The 15,027-nt window shown below is 33.1% G+C and overlaps 2 protein-coding genes across 7 annotated transcripts; both read right to left on the bottom strand.

Annotated features, from left to right (window-relative positions):
- Window positions 1–678: 678 nt before the first annotated feature.
- LOC103488254 (psbP domain-containing protein 5, chloroplastic) lies at window positions 679–4,365 on the bottom strand. Of its 5 annotated transcripts, none has more exons than XM_051082223.1 (11): window positions 4,109–4,361; window positions 3,845–4,011; window positions 3,559–3,667; window positions 2,764–2,813; window positions 2,390–2,451; window positions 2,206–2,304; window positions 1,878–1,937; window positions 1,756–1,815; window positions 1,612–1,666; window positions 1,123–1,172; window positions 679–1,037 (listed from the first exon to the last, which is right to left on the bottom strand). In XM_051082223.1, exons 1-11 carry the CDS (start codon window positions 4,180–4,182, stop codon window positions 939–941), a joined length of 885 nt encoding a protein of 294 aa, XP_050938180.1. In that variant the 5' UTR covers window positions 4,183–4,361; the 3' UTR covers window positions 679–938. The 5 variants fall into 5 exon arrangements, with proteins under 5 accessions (XP_050938180.1, XP_050938181.1, XP_016900020.1 ...); XM_051082224.1 differs by having other exon boundaries at window positions 2,420–2,451; window positions 4,109–4,360; XM_017044531.2 differs by having other exon boundaries at window positions 2,384–2,451; window positions 4,109–4,359.
- Window positions 4,366–4,941: 576 nt separating this feature from the next.
- Window positions 4,942–10,134, bottom strand: LOC103488256 (E3 ubiquitin-protein ligase At1g63170). Of its 2 annotated transcripts, none has more exons than XM_008446904.3 (6): window positions 9,871–10,134; window positions 8,873–8,938; window positions 7,649–8,488; window positions 6,983–7,108; window positions 6,603–6,897; window positions 4,942–5,584 (listed from the first exon to the last, which is right to left on the bottom strand). In XM_008446904.3, exons 3-6 carry the CDS (start codon window positions 8,308–8,310, stop codon window positions 5,393–5,395), a joined length of 1,275 nt encoding a protein of 424 aa, XP_008445126.1. In that variant the 5' UTR covers window positions 8,311–8,488; window positions 8,873–8,938; window positions 9,871–10,134; the 3' UTR covers window positions 4,942–5,392. The 2 variants fall into 2 exon arrangements, with proteins under 2 accessions (XP_008445126.1, XP_008445127.1); XM_008446905.3 differs by having other exon boundaries at window positions 7,649–8,491; window positions 9,871–10,062.
- Between the last annotated feature and the right edge of the window lie 4,893 nt (window positions 10,135–15,027).

The raw sequence follows: 15,027 nt of genomic DNA, 5'->3' as shown, positions 1-15,027 counted from the left end.
AATGAAAGTGGAAGTGGAAGAAGGAAGAAGTATTATTTTGAAGGTAAACTAAGCTAAAGAAATGCCAACACAAAAGCTTATTTCAAACAAGCTTCCATTCTTCAAGAGAATTAACAAACTTTTGAACGGTTGTTAAAGAATTAGTTTGAAATGATTTTTCTAGTATTTAAACAGTTTCAAGTAGTCGAAAAAACCGTTTCTAACCAACCTTTTAAATTCTCTTGAATTTTTGAATGTTCAAACAATAGTATTAAACGTGAGATATAATTAGAAAGAAAGAAAAAAAAAACAATCATTTGTGTACCTCTAATCCCCATGTCATTGTAGGCTTCATTGATTTGGTCTTCAGAATTGGAACTTTGATTATTTATCATTTTGATCTTGAATTGTACTAAAAGAAATGGACTCGAATCAATCCAAATTTTAGTTGCATTTTCAGTAGTCCTCCCCCCAAACTAACCTCCCCCCAAACTAAAGATAGCTAAAAGTTACTTTTTAGACATTCACCCATGAATTTAGCTGTCGAAATAGACCTGTATTCTTTGCCACCACTGATGTGTTTCTGGAAAGGATGGCAGCCATGAAGAATAAGAAATAATGACAACAGATGGATGCAAAGAGTCCTAAATACTATTCTCCTGATGTTCTAATGTTATTGTTTGAAATTCACATACACTATTCTGTGTTGAGGGTGCCGTTTTCGTATTGATGAGGCAATCAAATCCGCAATTTAGTTTGACCATATAAAGGAAATTTTGAACTTAAGCAAGGCAGAGATCTACTTTCTCCCATCTTTTCATGGAAGTTTACACAGAATAACTTCTCGACACTATGCCTAGATTTCGAAAGTGAACTAGAACTCATTGGTAAAACCACACAACAAAAAGAATATACAATACAAAAATGCCTGAAAGTAATGTATGAGGATATACAAAATGTCACCAGAATCTCCATGGATCCTTGTATGGAGGAACATAGTCTTCGGTGGGAGGAAGAAGTCGAAAAGACTCTACGGTTTTCTGCAGAAAAGGTCCCATCTGCTCAAAAAGAAACAATTATTGGAATTTTTGGTACTAATTTTACATAAGTATCATCATTAAGTTAAAGAAAGAGAGAGTTTACTGTGTTCCATTGCGCGCCGAGTGTTGAAGCATTGATGGTATACAGAAAGCCTGCAATTGAAACATGATTAGTGCCCACAGTTCATGAAACTAAAAACAAACATTTAGGAGAACGAACAGGCTTATTCATCAATCGTGACAGAACCAATAACTCGTACACATTTTCCAGCCACTCACTGAAGTTTGGATGAGCCAACATAAAATCACCGATCAGAGGTCTAACACATTTTTCTTGTTTTCTTTTCCAACTGCAATACTTTTACCTCTTCGCTTTGATGTAAGTGTTTGGAATGTTTAGAAATACCTTCACCGTTCTTGAGTTCAAACTTGAGCTATAAGTATTGTGCAAGGAATATACCTTACTGAGTTATCAACAAGGAAATTCTAATATGCTTTGCAGGTTACAAGATGGAAGTTATGCTATAACATAGCAGGTTTTGCTCATTTATAGCTTGTTTGACAGAATGCAGACTAAAAATCAAGAATTTACCATCTCGCTCTGCTGTTGATGCAACATAATGCCTATAAATGTTGGATTCTCCGACCTGCAGGATTCATTAGATTCCTCAGAAATCAAATATTTGTAATGTCCTCTACTGAGGGGGAACAAAGCGTTCAAAAAGTCAAGACATACGATTTTTGTTGGTGACTTTCGAACAAGGTACTCATAATACCAATATGGCTCACCATCAATCTGTGAGAGGACAATTAGAAACGCTCTATATATGCATCAATAGGACTTCATAGTTTACTTACATTACTTGAATTTGTATCAAGAACTGAACTCTCGGCCATTCGCTGACTTGAAGTCACCCGCTGCAAAATAAACAAGGACTCATGTTAAAGTTTAGTATTTAGGATATGGATTCCAATGAACTGAGTGGAAAGTAGAGTTCAGCATTTTTCCAGGTTTTTTCATATGGCTACATAAACCTACTCTCAGGCTCTGTGTCACGGGACTTCCATCTAGTGTTCTTTTTTTTTTTTTTAATCTTGGAAAAAACATGAGATTGCTTCAAATAATCTGAGGATAGATCGGTCCAAATATTTACGGGTAGAAAGCAAGCAAACTATATTGAATTACCAATGCAGATTTATCGGATAAAACAGAGTCTGCAACATCTTTTGCTGCCCAAGTACTCTTGTCCTTTGATTTTATATATATGGAATTTGGAGGGCCTATCTGAAACAAAAAAGATGATAAAAACTATCAAACTAAAAAGAGAAAATAGTAATTGTTAACAAATTGAATAACAAGTTACCGTAACCGAAATGATAAGGTTGTCAATGAAATCAACCCTCTCGGAGACAATCCTCAATCGAGCATCAGCTATGACATGTGGAGACAAAATGAAGTTAATATGAAGAAAATCTGCATCATAAAATTCATTTTGCTAAATAATTCAAAATCGAAAAACAAGCATAGTGCGGTGGAACTCATTTTAAAACTCAGAGCTACTAATGAATGATAAATTTTCTTTGATGAATTAAGCATTCCACAAAATAAAATGAAACCAAACAGTGAAGTTTTATCATTCTTTTCATTGTATCACAAGTCTCTAATGGTTGGATGAAATTTTATGCTGCTCAAAGAACAGAACATGTTTCGTCTGTTGGGTCTTGGAATCTAAGTTAAACTTACGAGACAATGGAGCAGCCGACGAATAACGTTCTGGTTTTCTTGACTCCACCCTTGAAAAGATGAAAGAGTTAGGTAACATATGATTTAAGGACATGAAACAATGATGGGGAGAGGGAAAAAAAACGTAAGCAAATGTCAAAAGAGTTAAATGGTACAAGAAAAAATGAAGCCGAAAGGCCAAAAGCACTCAACAATAAAAAAGATGGAGATTATTTTCCAATTAAAGTTAAGAGTCTTAATCAATAATCAAAATGGCATCATATTGGTAGTGAACTTAAACTTCATACTTCATAGATAATAACACACCAAATGCGATGCTAATCTTTCAAATTTACATCACATGTTCAGAATTGAAGACGACTTGAGCTGTTTGTAGTGACTTTCGAGTGATTACAAACGCCCTTTTTTGCACTAAAATAACAATTTTTCAAGCACTTGTAAAGTCATTTCTAATAGGATTTATGGTTGGTAGCGAAGCCTAGTTCCAAGTGAAAAACCTTACAGAAACCTGTTTTTGACTGCCTGAAATAACGTTTTCTAGGAAACAAAAATACCAAAGAGTCAATCGATGCTTTAAGCCTTTAACCATCAAACAGCAACCTTTTTTCCTCGAAAGATTTCCAAAATTTTGATTGTGGAATCTAAGAGTCAGGTCACATTGCCAAGATATAGATTCTTCAAAGTCAAATAGAACGGTCAGAGCAATAATCTGCCATTTCATTTTATATGTTCATCAAATATTTGTTGTAAGGATGAGCCATAGCCTGAGGAAACAGTTTAAACAAAAATATCTACCATTTAAAGGCAAAATTAGTAGACGACAACTCCACCGGATAAGTATAAGAATAAGCGTTTATTTCATCAACCATTGTGGCAGATTTCAACTCTTCCTCAGCAAGAGAACCTGAAAATAAAGGATAGACTTTGTCATTCACAGCAATAATATTACAGGACTTCAAAGAAAAAACAAGCCCCTCCGTCGATTAGCTCAAGCTAATCCATCACAAAATTTATCTAAGCTGCCATTTTTAACAAAGACGAAGCAGGAAAAAAAAAACAACCCACGGTAAGAAAAACTGACCTAAAGATGGAAAGAACAAAGCAACTGAAGAAGTAAGCCCAAATAGCAACAATTCCCTCCTGGGAAATCCATCTTCTGAGGTGGGTTTTGAGATTGGAGTTGAACAGAGATTGAATTTCGTGTACATTCCAATTCTTTTCCGACAAGGCAAGTTTTTGGGTTGGTTTCTGGGAGTTAGAGAACAAATTAGGAATAAGTTTTCAGTGGATAAGAACCAATTCAATCAGTGAGTATGAGATAGATAAAAATGGAAAGAGATAGAACCTGAAGAAGGGTAGATTAGGAAGAGACGCGTTGGTGGAAGTAGAAACAGAAAGAGAAGAATAGAGAAGCGCCATTGCTGCTTCAGCCTGTTCTCTCTCTCGCTAGCTGCTTCCTCTCTCTCTCTCTTTCTCTCTCTCTCTCTCTCTCTCTCTTTCTCTCTGCGTCAGCAACTCCACCGGCCTCCCTTACGAGTTAGTTTGTTAGGATGATTTCCATCTAAATGTTGGAATTGGTTCAAATTAACCAAACGGAAAAAGAAAAAAAAAAAAGCAGCTTTTATAATTATTTTTAAGCACAAAATCCGTCCTTTTTCAAAGGGAATCTATGTGTTGATTGTGCAGTAACCCATATGCCATATGATATCTCAATTAAGTTACACATTAAAATAACATTTTTTTTCTCTTTTTAATACATTTATTGCTCTCGTTAATACTTTGTCCCAAATTCCAAAAATGTATTACTTTTATAAAGATTTTTATACAAAATTGAATAAAGACGGATCAGATAGGCGGAGAGGTTATGATTTTTGAACAATCATGAATCAACAAAAAGAACATAGTGCTCTACAAGAATGCATCGAGTTGGGAGTTCCAATTATTTGTTTAACTGCAAACTGTGCATAGCCTTGAAGAGGGCTAGGTAAGTGTTTTGTTTGTAATTGACTTTGCTCACAAGTTTATTAAACATTCAACTTTCTGAATATTTTAAATTTTCAACAAAATTGATTATTGAAGTTGATAAAGCCAATTTTCAAATGTTTAGAACAAAAAAGTATGTTTTGAAAAGTCATTTAGAAATTTTATGGTATTTTTCAGAGCTAAAAAAGGAATGGGTGAACTTACAAACATATGTATATATTTTATACTAAAATTGCATAGTATGCTCTACTGATGATTATTCGTTATATCATAGCCATTATACCACAAAATTGAAGAGTTCAATACAAGAGCAAGGAGTGTGATTACACAAGTATAAGCCTTGCAACATCAGCAACTTTCACTTCTATCGAAAAGGTCAGAAGGATAACGATCTCTCCTCGTTCATAATGTCCAGCGTGCACCATATAACCCTGCCTATATTTGTTGACGATGGATGGATTTGCTACAAGAGGAGCTTGTTCAAGGCTCTAGCGAATGCCGCATAGCAACCCGAAAAATAAGGTTGAGCGGCTCAAGAGAGGATGAACTTTGCACATACTACACTTATATCGGTGAAATTTGGAATTCAAGCAGAACCCATCCAGAGATCTTTATGGCGCCCAATGTAGTTGGCCCACTCCCCTCGCTAATCACCCTGTTGTCTGTTTGTCCCCTCGAGAGAGCTGATGATACTCTCACCAACCTCGGCTTTGCAAAGCGGGCACAGAGCGTTGATCTTCAACCACTTATCTACGCAGTCCTTGTGGAAAAAGTGTGAACATGGCAACTCTCTCAGTTCATCATTGTTGGCGTATTTTGCCAGGCAGATGCAACAGACCTGCACATAAATTTTAGAACAATTAGATTTGCTTAATAAATTCTATGATAATGAATGCACCAGAAACTAGACTCTGATTGAAACATTCGTGAAATGGAGAAGTATTAACCAGATGGCAATCGATAAATCTCTTCATTTTTCTTTTCAATGAAAATGACTTACAAACACAATAAACTTCCATCGTACAATTTCCAGTAATCCATTTTATTTGTAATGTGGGGATTTTCATTTCTGGCAGATTCATAGAAAAATCTCAGGCCATAACCCTTCCAGCCTGTTAAGTTCCTATAAATATTCCAAATTCCAAAAACAAAAATGAGTTTTTAGATTAAAAAAAATCCAAATTTTGGCTTGAATTAAAACACTCCTAAAATGGTTTTTTTATCTCACAATTTTTGGTTTTTTGTTTTTGAGAAAAAGTAGGCAAAGTATGCGTGTCCCTTCTATTTTCTTTTTTCAAGATACAAGTAAGTCATCTTAGGTGGGAAAGAAAGTTAAAGAGGGAAAAATCAAGAAACTTATGGCGGGAAAATTCTTGAGAAAGAAATAGAGAAGAAAATGCTAAGGTGATAAAGATAACTTAGAGGGAGAAGAAGAGGTAATGAAGAGAGAAAAGATAAGTTAAAGAGAAAGGGAAGAATTGTACAGAGACAAAGTTAATAAAAAGGTTAGACAAAAAAAAAATCACAAGGAGATGGAAATACTTTTAAGTGAGGAGGAGCGGGAAATATTTTAAAGTGAGGAGAGAAGGTAGGTTGGAGTGGGAAAGTGTGAAATTCTGAAAAACTTTTTTAAAACATTAATAATATTAAATAAATAAATAAAAGCTTCCCCTACGATTCAAAAGAGCTTTTCAAATTTAAAAAATGAAATCCAAACAGTAAATGGTAATCAATATTCGAAAAAAAAAGAAGAAGAAGAAGAACCAGAATGGTTATCAAATGACACCAAAGAAACAGGTATTAACGTAAACAACGATAAAATTAGTATTCAATAGGACTGTATATACTGTACTTACAGCATCTTCTCCAGAAATCACTCGCTCCTTTTCAGTTCCAGCAGCCACAACCCCTCCTCCTTCACCAGTCCCGGAATTGTTCTCTCTATCATCCCCACTTCTACTTTTCTTCAGTTTAAACTTATAAGTTGGTAATGCATTAATAGATTCCGATGTGGCTCCTCGTGTCTGTGTCAAGTCCTCTCTAAACCCAAGGATGGAAATTATACAAGGAAGACAACAGCAGATGGTTACACATAGAATGAAAGGCATTGCATAACCAATACAGCTGAAGGTAAGAAACACTATACATAGCCTGCAAAGAAAGAGAGAAATTAATAAAATCCATTCAAGAAACGCTACTATGCATCTACAAATACAAATAGTCTAAGAGCACAAACCTGTACAAGTTAGGAGCCTCAGAGGCTGATGAATGCCCTCCAAAGATCCATACGTTACCAACTACAAACCAAACAGCAAAGAAGCAATCCAGACCCATCTTAAAATATTCAACCAGAACTTTTAATCTGCACGCAGAATTACGAAAAGACTTGAATGTAAGGGCAATTATTTTTCAACTTTGAGAGAAGGAAAAAAAAAACATCAAGAAAAGATTAAGAAATAAGGAACTGAGCAACCACAGTATGCAAGAGACCGCCACACCTATGAGCATGATTTTTAGAGGTATTTGGTGTTAATCAAGGTCAAGGCCAGGGCAGTTCTGGCATACGTTTGTCTCTATGTCAAGGAAAAAGAATAAAATAAACGTGTAATGATGAATCTGTGATTCAGTCAAAATGGCAGCCTGCATAGTGAGATTGCTACACCCTTATGAGGTTAGATGAAGTGCTCTAATGATTGATCCACAGAAATGTAATAACACAGGGGAATTGGGATCTCATGCATAATTTGAAAATTGAAGTAAGAGATATTGTATATAAATTTCCAGAATTATTACATGGACATTTTTCTATCTCTCTCCCAATTCAACTTTAATGATCTAAAAGGATGAGCTATCTATCAACCACTTATTAAAGTATTCTGGTACAAGCATAAAAAACACACACCTTGCTGATAGTACTCCTGACCCTTGACTGCCTCTAGGAGATGGGGCAGGATGCTGAAGTTCTTCCCCTTCTGATGCCCTAGAAACTGAAAGAGAGAATGGCCCAGCAGGAACATTAATGCGAGAAGAATTCTGGCTGGACTGAAGAGAATCTTGTTCTGAAGCCTGATTGCGGTGTCGATAACGCCAGTAGAGAAGAGGAAGGGTGGCACCACATCCAGATGCATATCCCACAATCCATGCAAACAAAGGGGCACGGGGTTTTTCATTCTTTGACAATGATAAGACAATAATAGCTGCAATTATCTGGCTCATAGTGAGTAGTAATTCAATAGATATCCATAAGCCAGAATTTAATGGACTTCTACGACGTCGTGCATCTCCTCTTCTTATGAATGAGGAATTTCTAGAATTTGATCCAGTAGAAGAAATTGGGGGTTGAGACAAGGGAACTCGTGTATTACTTGAAGGTCTATCTTCAGGCTGCAATGAATTTAAGCCATTTGAACTCCTACCACGTGGCAGACTAGAGGAGGCAGAATCACCAGCACCAGTTATGTCAATGATATGCTCACTGCTGTTAGAATGTTCAGGTCGTGCCATTAATAAAGGGTAAGAGTCTCCTTCACTATCACAGTTTAGTTCCACTGAGGGAACGTCCATCTAAGTTCAGCAACACAATGAAGGAAAAAGAAAGCATAGAACTCTAAAACAAGGCTGCCGTGTTTGTCCCACTACATGTCACTTCTGATTTGCATCTACTCACAAATTCAACACCAATTTGATATACCAGGCCAGTCCAAAGCGTAAGCAGAAAAGCAATTTGGTAACAAAGTTTGATCTGCTAAAAAAGAAAATAATTACAATAATAACTTCTGACAGACCAACTACATGTGCTGGCAAGAAACAGAAAAATGTTGACCTTATTATCAAGCATTACAATTTTTTACAATTTTAAGCAAGTGAAAACCATAGCATCCACCAAACAGGAATATAAGTTTTCTGAATTTAGCCCAAACATTATTAAGACCTTCCATGGGGGAAAACAACAAAAGAATGAAATAAGACATTATATATTTATAACTTAAAAAACAAAAGAATTGAACAAAGCATTTCACCCAACCACTGCAAAACACATAAAGTAGAGACATAAAACGTTAGACCCAAAAAAGGAAAGAGAAGAAGAAAGAAGAAAAAAAATCTCGTATGTAAATACATCACTTACAGATAACTTAAATTGATGTTGCTGCAGCCCTTTGATGCAACTCTGTCAATCCACAAAGCTGCCAATCTGAAATGAATAAATATCAATAATCATATTAAAGAAGTAGTAAATGAACTCCAGAAGTTTAGTCATAGTTTTAATACAAATATGAAATACCATACTGGTACAAGTAGTAAATTTCGCATTCAATCAACTGGTATCTAAATTCTTTAGGCATATCATAGATTCATACACAACTACGATCGTAACTTCCAAATAAATTTTAAGACGCCTACAACGAATGGAAGATCAAATAAAAACTTCATGCGATAAGTTAATAACATTTTCACTCCACGATATCGTGCAAATACAGCTTTGGTTTTCCGCAGATATAACCTCCTCCACACCATGACCACCACGACAAAAAAATAAAAGAAGAAGAAAAGGAGGAATGAAGGAACGAAGGAAAGGAATCACATAACCGATATAAAGGACCCCTTTCTTTCTCAAGATATATTCATTTCTAAAAGTAACATTACTTGAGTCGTTAATGAAAAACCAGCAAAGTTCTTTTTCAACCAGAATTAAGAGGTTTAACACGATTTTCACAAAAAAGAAAGGTGTAAGATAGTTAAAGAAATGAGGTTTCCTATGTCCCGTACTATCAGAATTTCCCTTAAGTTTCTCAGAATCATACGGAATCAAGCAAAGACTAAATGCACAGCTCCAATCATTCTTTCAAAGGGAATTGAAAAATTACGAGTTGAATTTCCCAGAGTACACGGATCAAAACCCCCAACTACACAACGTTGACTGATCCTGTTGTGAATTAAAACGATCCAACCAAAATAACCATCAATTCAAACCCTAAACCCAGGACAAAGAAAGAAAAAAAAAAACCATTTCTAAGTAGAGTTCTACATTGAAAGATAGAGAAACACACAAAGCATTTCGCGAATTGAAAAAGAAAAAGAAAAAGAAACAAAAAGCGAATTCTGGGCGAAGACGGAGAACCTCACCGGACTGAGCCAACGCTGATGAGAGGAGGGCGGAAAGAAAATCGGAGGAGCGGAGAGAGGACGGCGTTTGAAGAAGGAGAATTGAAGTGAATCGGTGAAATTGCTTTATCGGGGAGGTAGGGATAGAGTCAGCCAACTCTAGACCTCCATTGCTTGCCTACCTTCGCCTCAGAATCTTCCTTCCTTTTTTTTTTTCCCTTTTCATATTTATAGATCACTTTTTTTTCCTCTTTTTATTTTTCTTTTTAATAAAAATTTGTTATTTATAAGTTAGATATTCTTTAAATTCGTTTTCTTTTTTAATAATAAAATTGACAAACTATTTATATTTATGTTTTACTATTATTTTTGTTTTGTATTTTCTTATTGTTCTTCAACAAACCTCAATTTTTATGCACCCATTTCTTTTATTTTAAAAAATGAAAAGTATAATTAAAATTAAAATCATAATTTATTTTTCAACTTTTAATTTTATATTGAATTGTAGTAAGGGCTCTTAGATTATTTGGTATTTTAACTTTTAATTTTTTATTTTTTATTTTTAAGGAGTACATATCTTAATTTTAAAAAGATAAGTAAGTTATTAAACTTTTTTTAATTTTATATCAAGCGAGTATATTCATAGTAAATAATTAAGGCTTCATTTGTAACTTTTTTTTTTTTTTACTTTCTTTTATATTTTTAAAATTAATCACGTATGCTCTCGAATTTTTTACTATTTTTTAAATAAAATGGTTAAATTCTTAATTAAGTTAAAAAAAAATAAATTTTTATAAAAAATTATTTTTATATATAACAAAACTAATCAAAATATTTAAATATAATAAAACAACTTCTATCTAACTATTAGATAGTGACACTTTATTATGTTTAGAATTATTTTCATAAGTTTTTGTTATCCAAAACGATTTTCTTTCCTAAAACTCATTTATTGTACCTTATATTTTGAATTGTCGAACCCAAACTCCAATGTACTCTCCTCTTTAATGTGCGTCTAAATTTGTTGGTCGGTTTGCAACCGTAGCACCGTGAATACACGAATAAAAAAAAATACAATTCTTTTATTTGCTAAGTATAACTTTCTTTATTGGCATAATGTTTACCAAATATAAAAAAAAAGTTTTAAATCTATAAGAAAAAAAAGGGACAGGGATATACATACATTTATATTTATATTTATATGTCACTTATATCTATATTTATAATTATGAATATCATTGATGAATATTAGTAGAAAACTGTGCTATATTTTATATCCGTTTTTGTTCATTTTAGTGTATTTGAATATATATAGTGGATTATTTATTAACGCTGTGGTTGTTATTTAATGTATTTTTATTAAATCATTACTTTACGCCACGTCACTTGAGCTTCAGCTTTAACATTTTTTTTTCTTCTAATTATTGTTTTCTCTTTCGTTTACTAATTTATTATTAGTCTAATCATTATTTCACAAATTTAAGTTACTACTTTCATCCCTATATTCATTGCACGACGGATTTAGCATAGACGTAGGAGCTAGAATCCCCTCAACTTTATTGTTTTTATATAATATATATAAAAAAACTATTTAATTATTAATATTTACCATTAACTTAGTGGTTACTTTGACTGTTAGCCCATTTTCAACCTATGTTTAAATCTTACCTATGTAGTTTATTTTTCTTTTAGTCCCCGTTAATACTGTACTTTTTAAAATTGACTATTTAATTACTTAATTTCTATTTTGATTTCATCGGAAGGAGTCAAAATTGTCAATTTTAAAAATTTTAAAAACTAAAACGAATTAAAATTTGAAAGTATAATAAACATTATAAGTAACATATGAAACAATATTTAAATTATATGAATCGAAATAAGAATACACCTATTAAAATGCTAAGATCTTGTCGTGTTAACATATATTTAAGCAAATACTAGCATTGAACAAACAAACATGGAAAGAGAAAATCACAATGGATTTTAGAGTCATTAGCCACATATATTTCATTTTGAAATGCAAGTATCTAAAAAAACTTTTATACTTTCAAACTTTCACGGTTTAAAAAGTTCCTATTGTGCTCAGTGGCGGATCTAGAAAATATATTGACGGGGGACTAAAAGAAAAATATGAAAAAGAACCTGGGTGGAAGGGGGGCTAACAATTAAAGTAACCACTAAGCTAATGGCAAATATTAATAATTAGGTAGCTTTCTTTATATATATATTATATAAAGGCAATAAAGTTGGGGGGGGCTCGAGCCCCCCTTGGGCTTATGCTAGATCCGTCGGTGATTGTGCTTCCTGAATTTTCAATTTTTTGTTTATTAAATCTTGAAATTTTCAATTACGTATTTAAAAGGTCCAGCAATTTGAAAAAGAAAAAGTGTTTCATAATCGATATTTGAACTTTAAATTTTGTATCTAATAGACCGTAACATACTTACATTTTATACTTTAAAAATTGTAGATTAAATTAATAATTTAACTTAAAATTATATACCAAGGAGTAGAGTGATTATTCTCTAAAGGTGCTAAAATAAAATAATGTTAGAGAACTGAATGACCATAATATAAAATTTAGAAGTATAAAGATTGGGTTAAAATAAACATAAAAGTTAGAGTTTTTGTAATGTATAACAGTTTTTGTATAAAATATTAAGGATATGGCAGTTTATGAAACAATTTGCAAATATAGCAAATTGATGATTTTTTTAAAATATATTCCAATATTACCCTTGTTTTAAAAAGAATCCTGGCGCGAATTTCTCCTCCTCCATTCGTCTGCGTGATTTTCTCCCTCTCCAATATATTCTCCACGATTTTCTCCCTTCTTCCGCCTTACCATTCTCAAGAACGCCTTCTTCCGCACGACGTCTTCTTCCGCACGACGCCTTCTTCCGCCTCCAACGACGCCTTCTTTCGCTTCCAACGACGCCTTCTTTCGCCTCCAACGACGCCTTCTTCCGCCTCCAACCAGTCGTCATCTTATTGTCAATTTTTTCTTATTTTCGTTAAATCATCTGGTATGTAGTCTTTGATTTTAGTTTCGTTAAATTTCTAGATTCTTTCTTTTTAGTATTTTAGTTTTTCTGTTTGTAATCTTGGATATGAATTCATCTTCTTGCAGAATTACATGTCTATCATTTTCTATTCATGATAGTGATAGACTTGTATCCTAGTGTATCACTGATAGAAGTCTATCACTAATACACTATGATACAAGTTTATCACTGATAGACACTTTGTCTTCTAGCACTAATACACTACTTTTTTTAATTCTGCAGTAATTTGGAATTATGATTAAGCTTCCAATAGTAGTGTTTCAGAATGGACAGTGGGATGATACAAATAGTTACTTGAATTACAAGACTACAAATGTATTGGTTGATGAGATGATGTCTTTTAAAAATTTTGTGAGTTTGATATTAAGAGAAGTTCGATTTGATGCATCTCCTTCGTGGGCGTAATATGAATACTTACTCTTTTGTTTCCAAGTATTTTTTGTCAAGTACTTTGATTTCAACTTATACTGGATCAGTTCGTCCGGTTGGGAACCATGCCAATTGAAAATCTATTGGGATTGAGAATAACATACTACCTCCAACTTTCAAGCGTCGAGCAGGACGACCGCGAAAACAAAGAATATTATCAATTGGCGAGAAGAAAAGTCACTCAAGATGCAGCCATTGTCATCGTGCTGGTCATAATCGTAGAAATTGTAAATTTCCACCATTTTTACAGTGACGTGATATTATGTTTTCTATAATAAACTTTTAGCTTTAGCATATAGAGCATTTATTTTGTGTGTGTAGTAAATACTTTCTATTTGTTTGACTCAAACCGTTCAATAATAATCTACCTTTTTCTCAAGACTATAAAAGTAAAAGTGACTTTATTGTAAAGTCTATCACAGATAGTTTCTATCAATAATAGATTTTATTGTGTAGATATCACCAATAGTTTCTACCAGTGATAGAAACCAATATACAATTGAAGGAACTAAAAGGGATAATTGATGAAAGAAATAGTTCAAACCTTTCAATAATAATCTATCTTTTTCTCAAGACTATGTTGTAAAGTAGTAATATGAAGTAATCCACTATAAAGTCTATCATAGATAGTTTCTATCAATGATAGACTTTATTGTGTAGTCATCACCAATGATAGGAACCAATGTACAACTGAAGGAACTAGAAGGGATAATTGATGAAAGGAATGGTTCAATAAATACTAATCTCAATGCAAACAAAGACAGACAAAAAACTTTTTCTTCATTAATATGGTAAAATCAACTAACAGCATATGAAGATCCAATGTGAACTCTGTCACAACTATTGCACTACAATATCTATCTACTAAATATTAAGAGATTTGCAATGTGAAGTCTACCACAAATATCAATAAAACTACTGCACTACAATATCCATCTACTTATAATTGAGAGATTTGCAAATCAAAACTAGGTGCTAGATCCTTTATTCTAGGAGAATGTCTTGTTGGTTTTGGAGAATCATTCTTCTTGCCTCTTACATTCTTTTGTTCTTTCACATTCTCCAACACTTTCTTTGATGGTTTAGGTTGTCTCTTCGGCCTAGCTTTTTCAATATTCGTCGCTATTTCCATAATTTTCACTTTTGCCTTTTCTTGAACAACCTGAAAATATATAATATTGAATTAGAGTTTATCTACATATATACATTAAGTCTATCATAAAACAACAAAATGTGATTATTATAATACCTTCACTTTGTTTGATGTGTCATGCACCATTTTTGACTTATTTTCACGATGATTATCATCTTCCTCGGTTTCCTCGTTATCTTCAATCTTTTGTAGATATTAATATTAGTATTGCAATGAAAAGAATTATAGAAATTGTCAATATCCTATCATTGATAGACTTTTGAATCAGAATTGAGATTTCAGAATAGTCTATCACTAATAGACTTAAATCATAGAAAGAATAGTCTATCATTGATACAATTCTACCATTGATAGACTTTTCACACACAAACATAATAGTCTTGGAAAAAATAAAAGTAAAAGAACTATTAATAATTTTACCTCTTTCTCTTTATCAACATCAACATCAATAATTTCTAAACTTATTGGTGGAGGAGGATTCTTTTCCAAGGGCTCTTGAGATTGTTTTTCACTTTCACATTTGTGCGAAAG

Source organism: Cucumis melo, chromosome 3 (genome assembly GCF_025177605.1).
Source record: "Cucumis melo cultivar AY chromosome 3, USDA_Cmelo_AY_1.0, whole genome shotgun sequence".
Classification (NCBI taxonomy): domain Eukaryota; kingdom Viridiplantae; phylum Streptophyta; class Magnoliopsida; order Cucurbitales; family Cucurbitaceae; genus Cucumis; species Cucumis melo.
This window is presented reverse-complemented; position numbering and strand designations above follow the sequence as displayed.

Coding starts and splice junctions, on each gene's coding strand:
- LOC103488254 (XM_017044531.2), bottom strand. CDS start 4,182: ATGGCGCTTCTCTATTCTTCTCTTTCTGTTTCTACTTCCACCAACGCG. Junction 1,938..2,205: donor TATCCGATAAATCTGCATTG/GTAATTCAATAT, acceptor TTTATTTTGCAG/CGGGTGACTTCAAGTCAGCG. Junction 1,038..1,122: donor TCGGCGCGCAATGGAACACA/GTAAACTCTCTC, acceptor CTTTTTGAGCAG/ATGGGACCTTTTCTGCAGAA.
- LOC103488256 (XM_008446904.3), bottom strand. CDS start 8,310: ATGGACGTTCCCTCAGTGGAACTAAACTGTGATAGTGAAGGAGACTCT. Junction 7,109..7,648: donor TCAGGAGTACTATCAGCAAG/GTGTGTGTTTTT, acceptor TTCTGCGTGCAG/ATTAAAAGTTCTGGTTGAAT. Junction 6,898..6,982: donor GAGGCTCCTAACTTGTACAG/GTTTGTGCTCTT, acceptor CTTTCTTTGCAG/GCTATGTATAGTGTTTCTTA.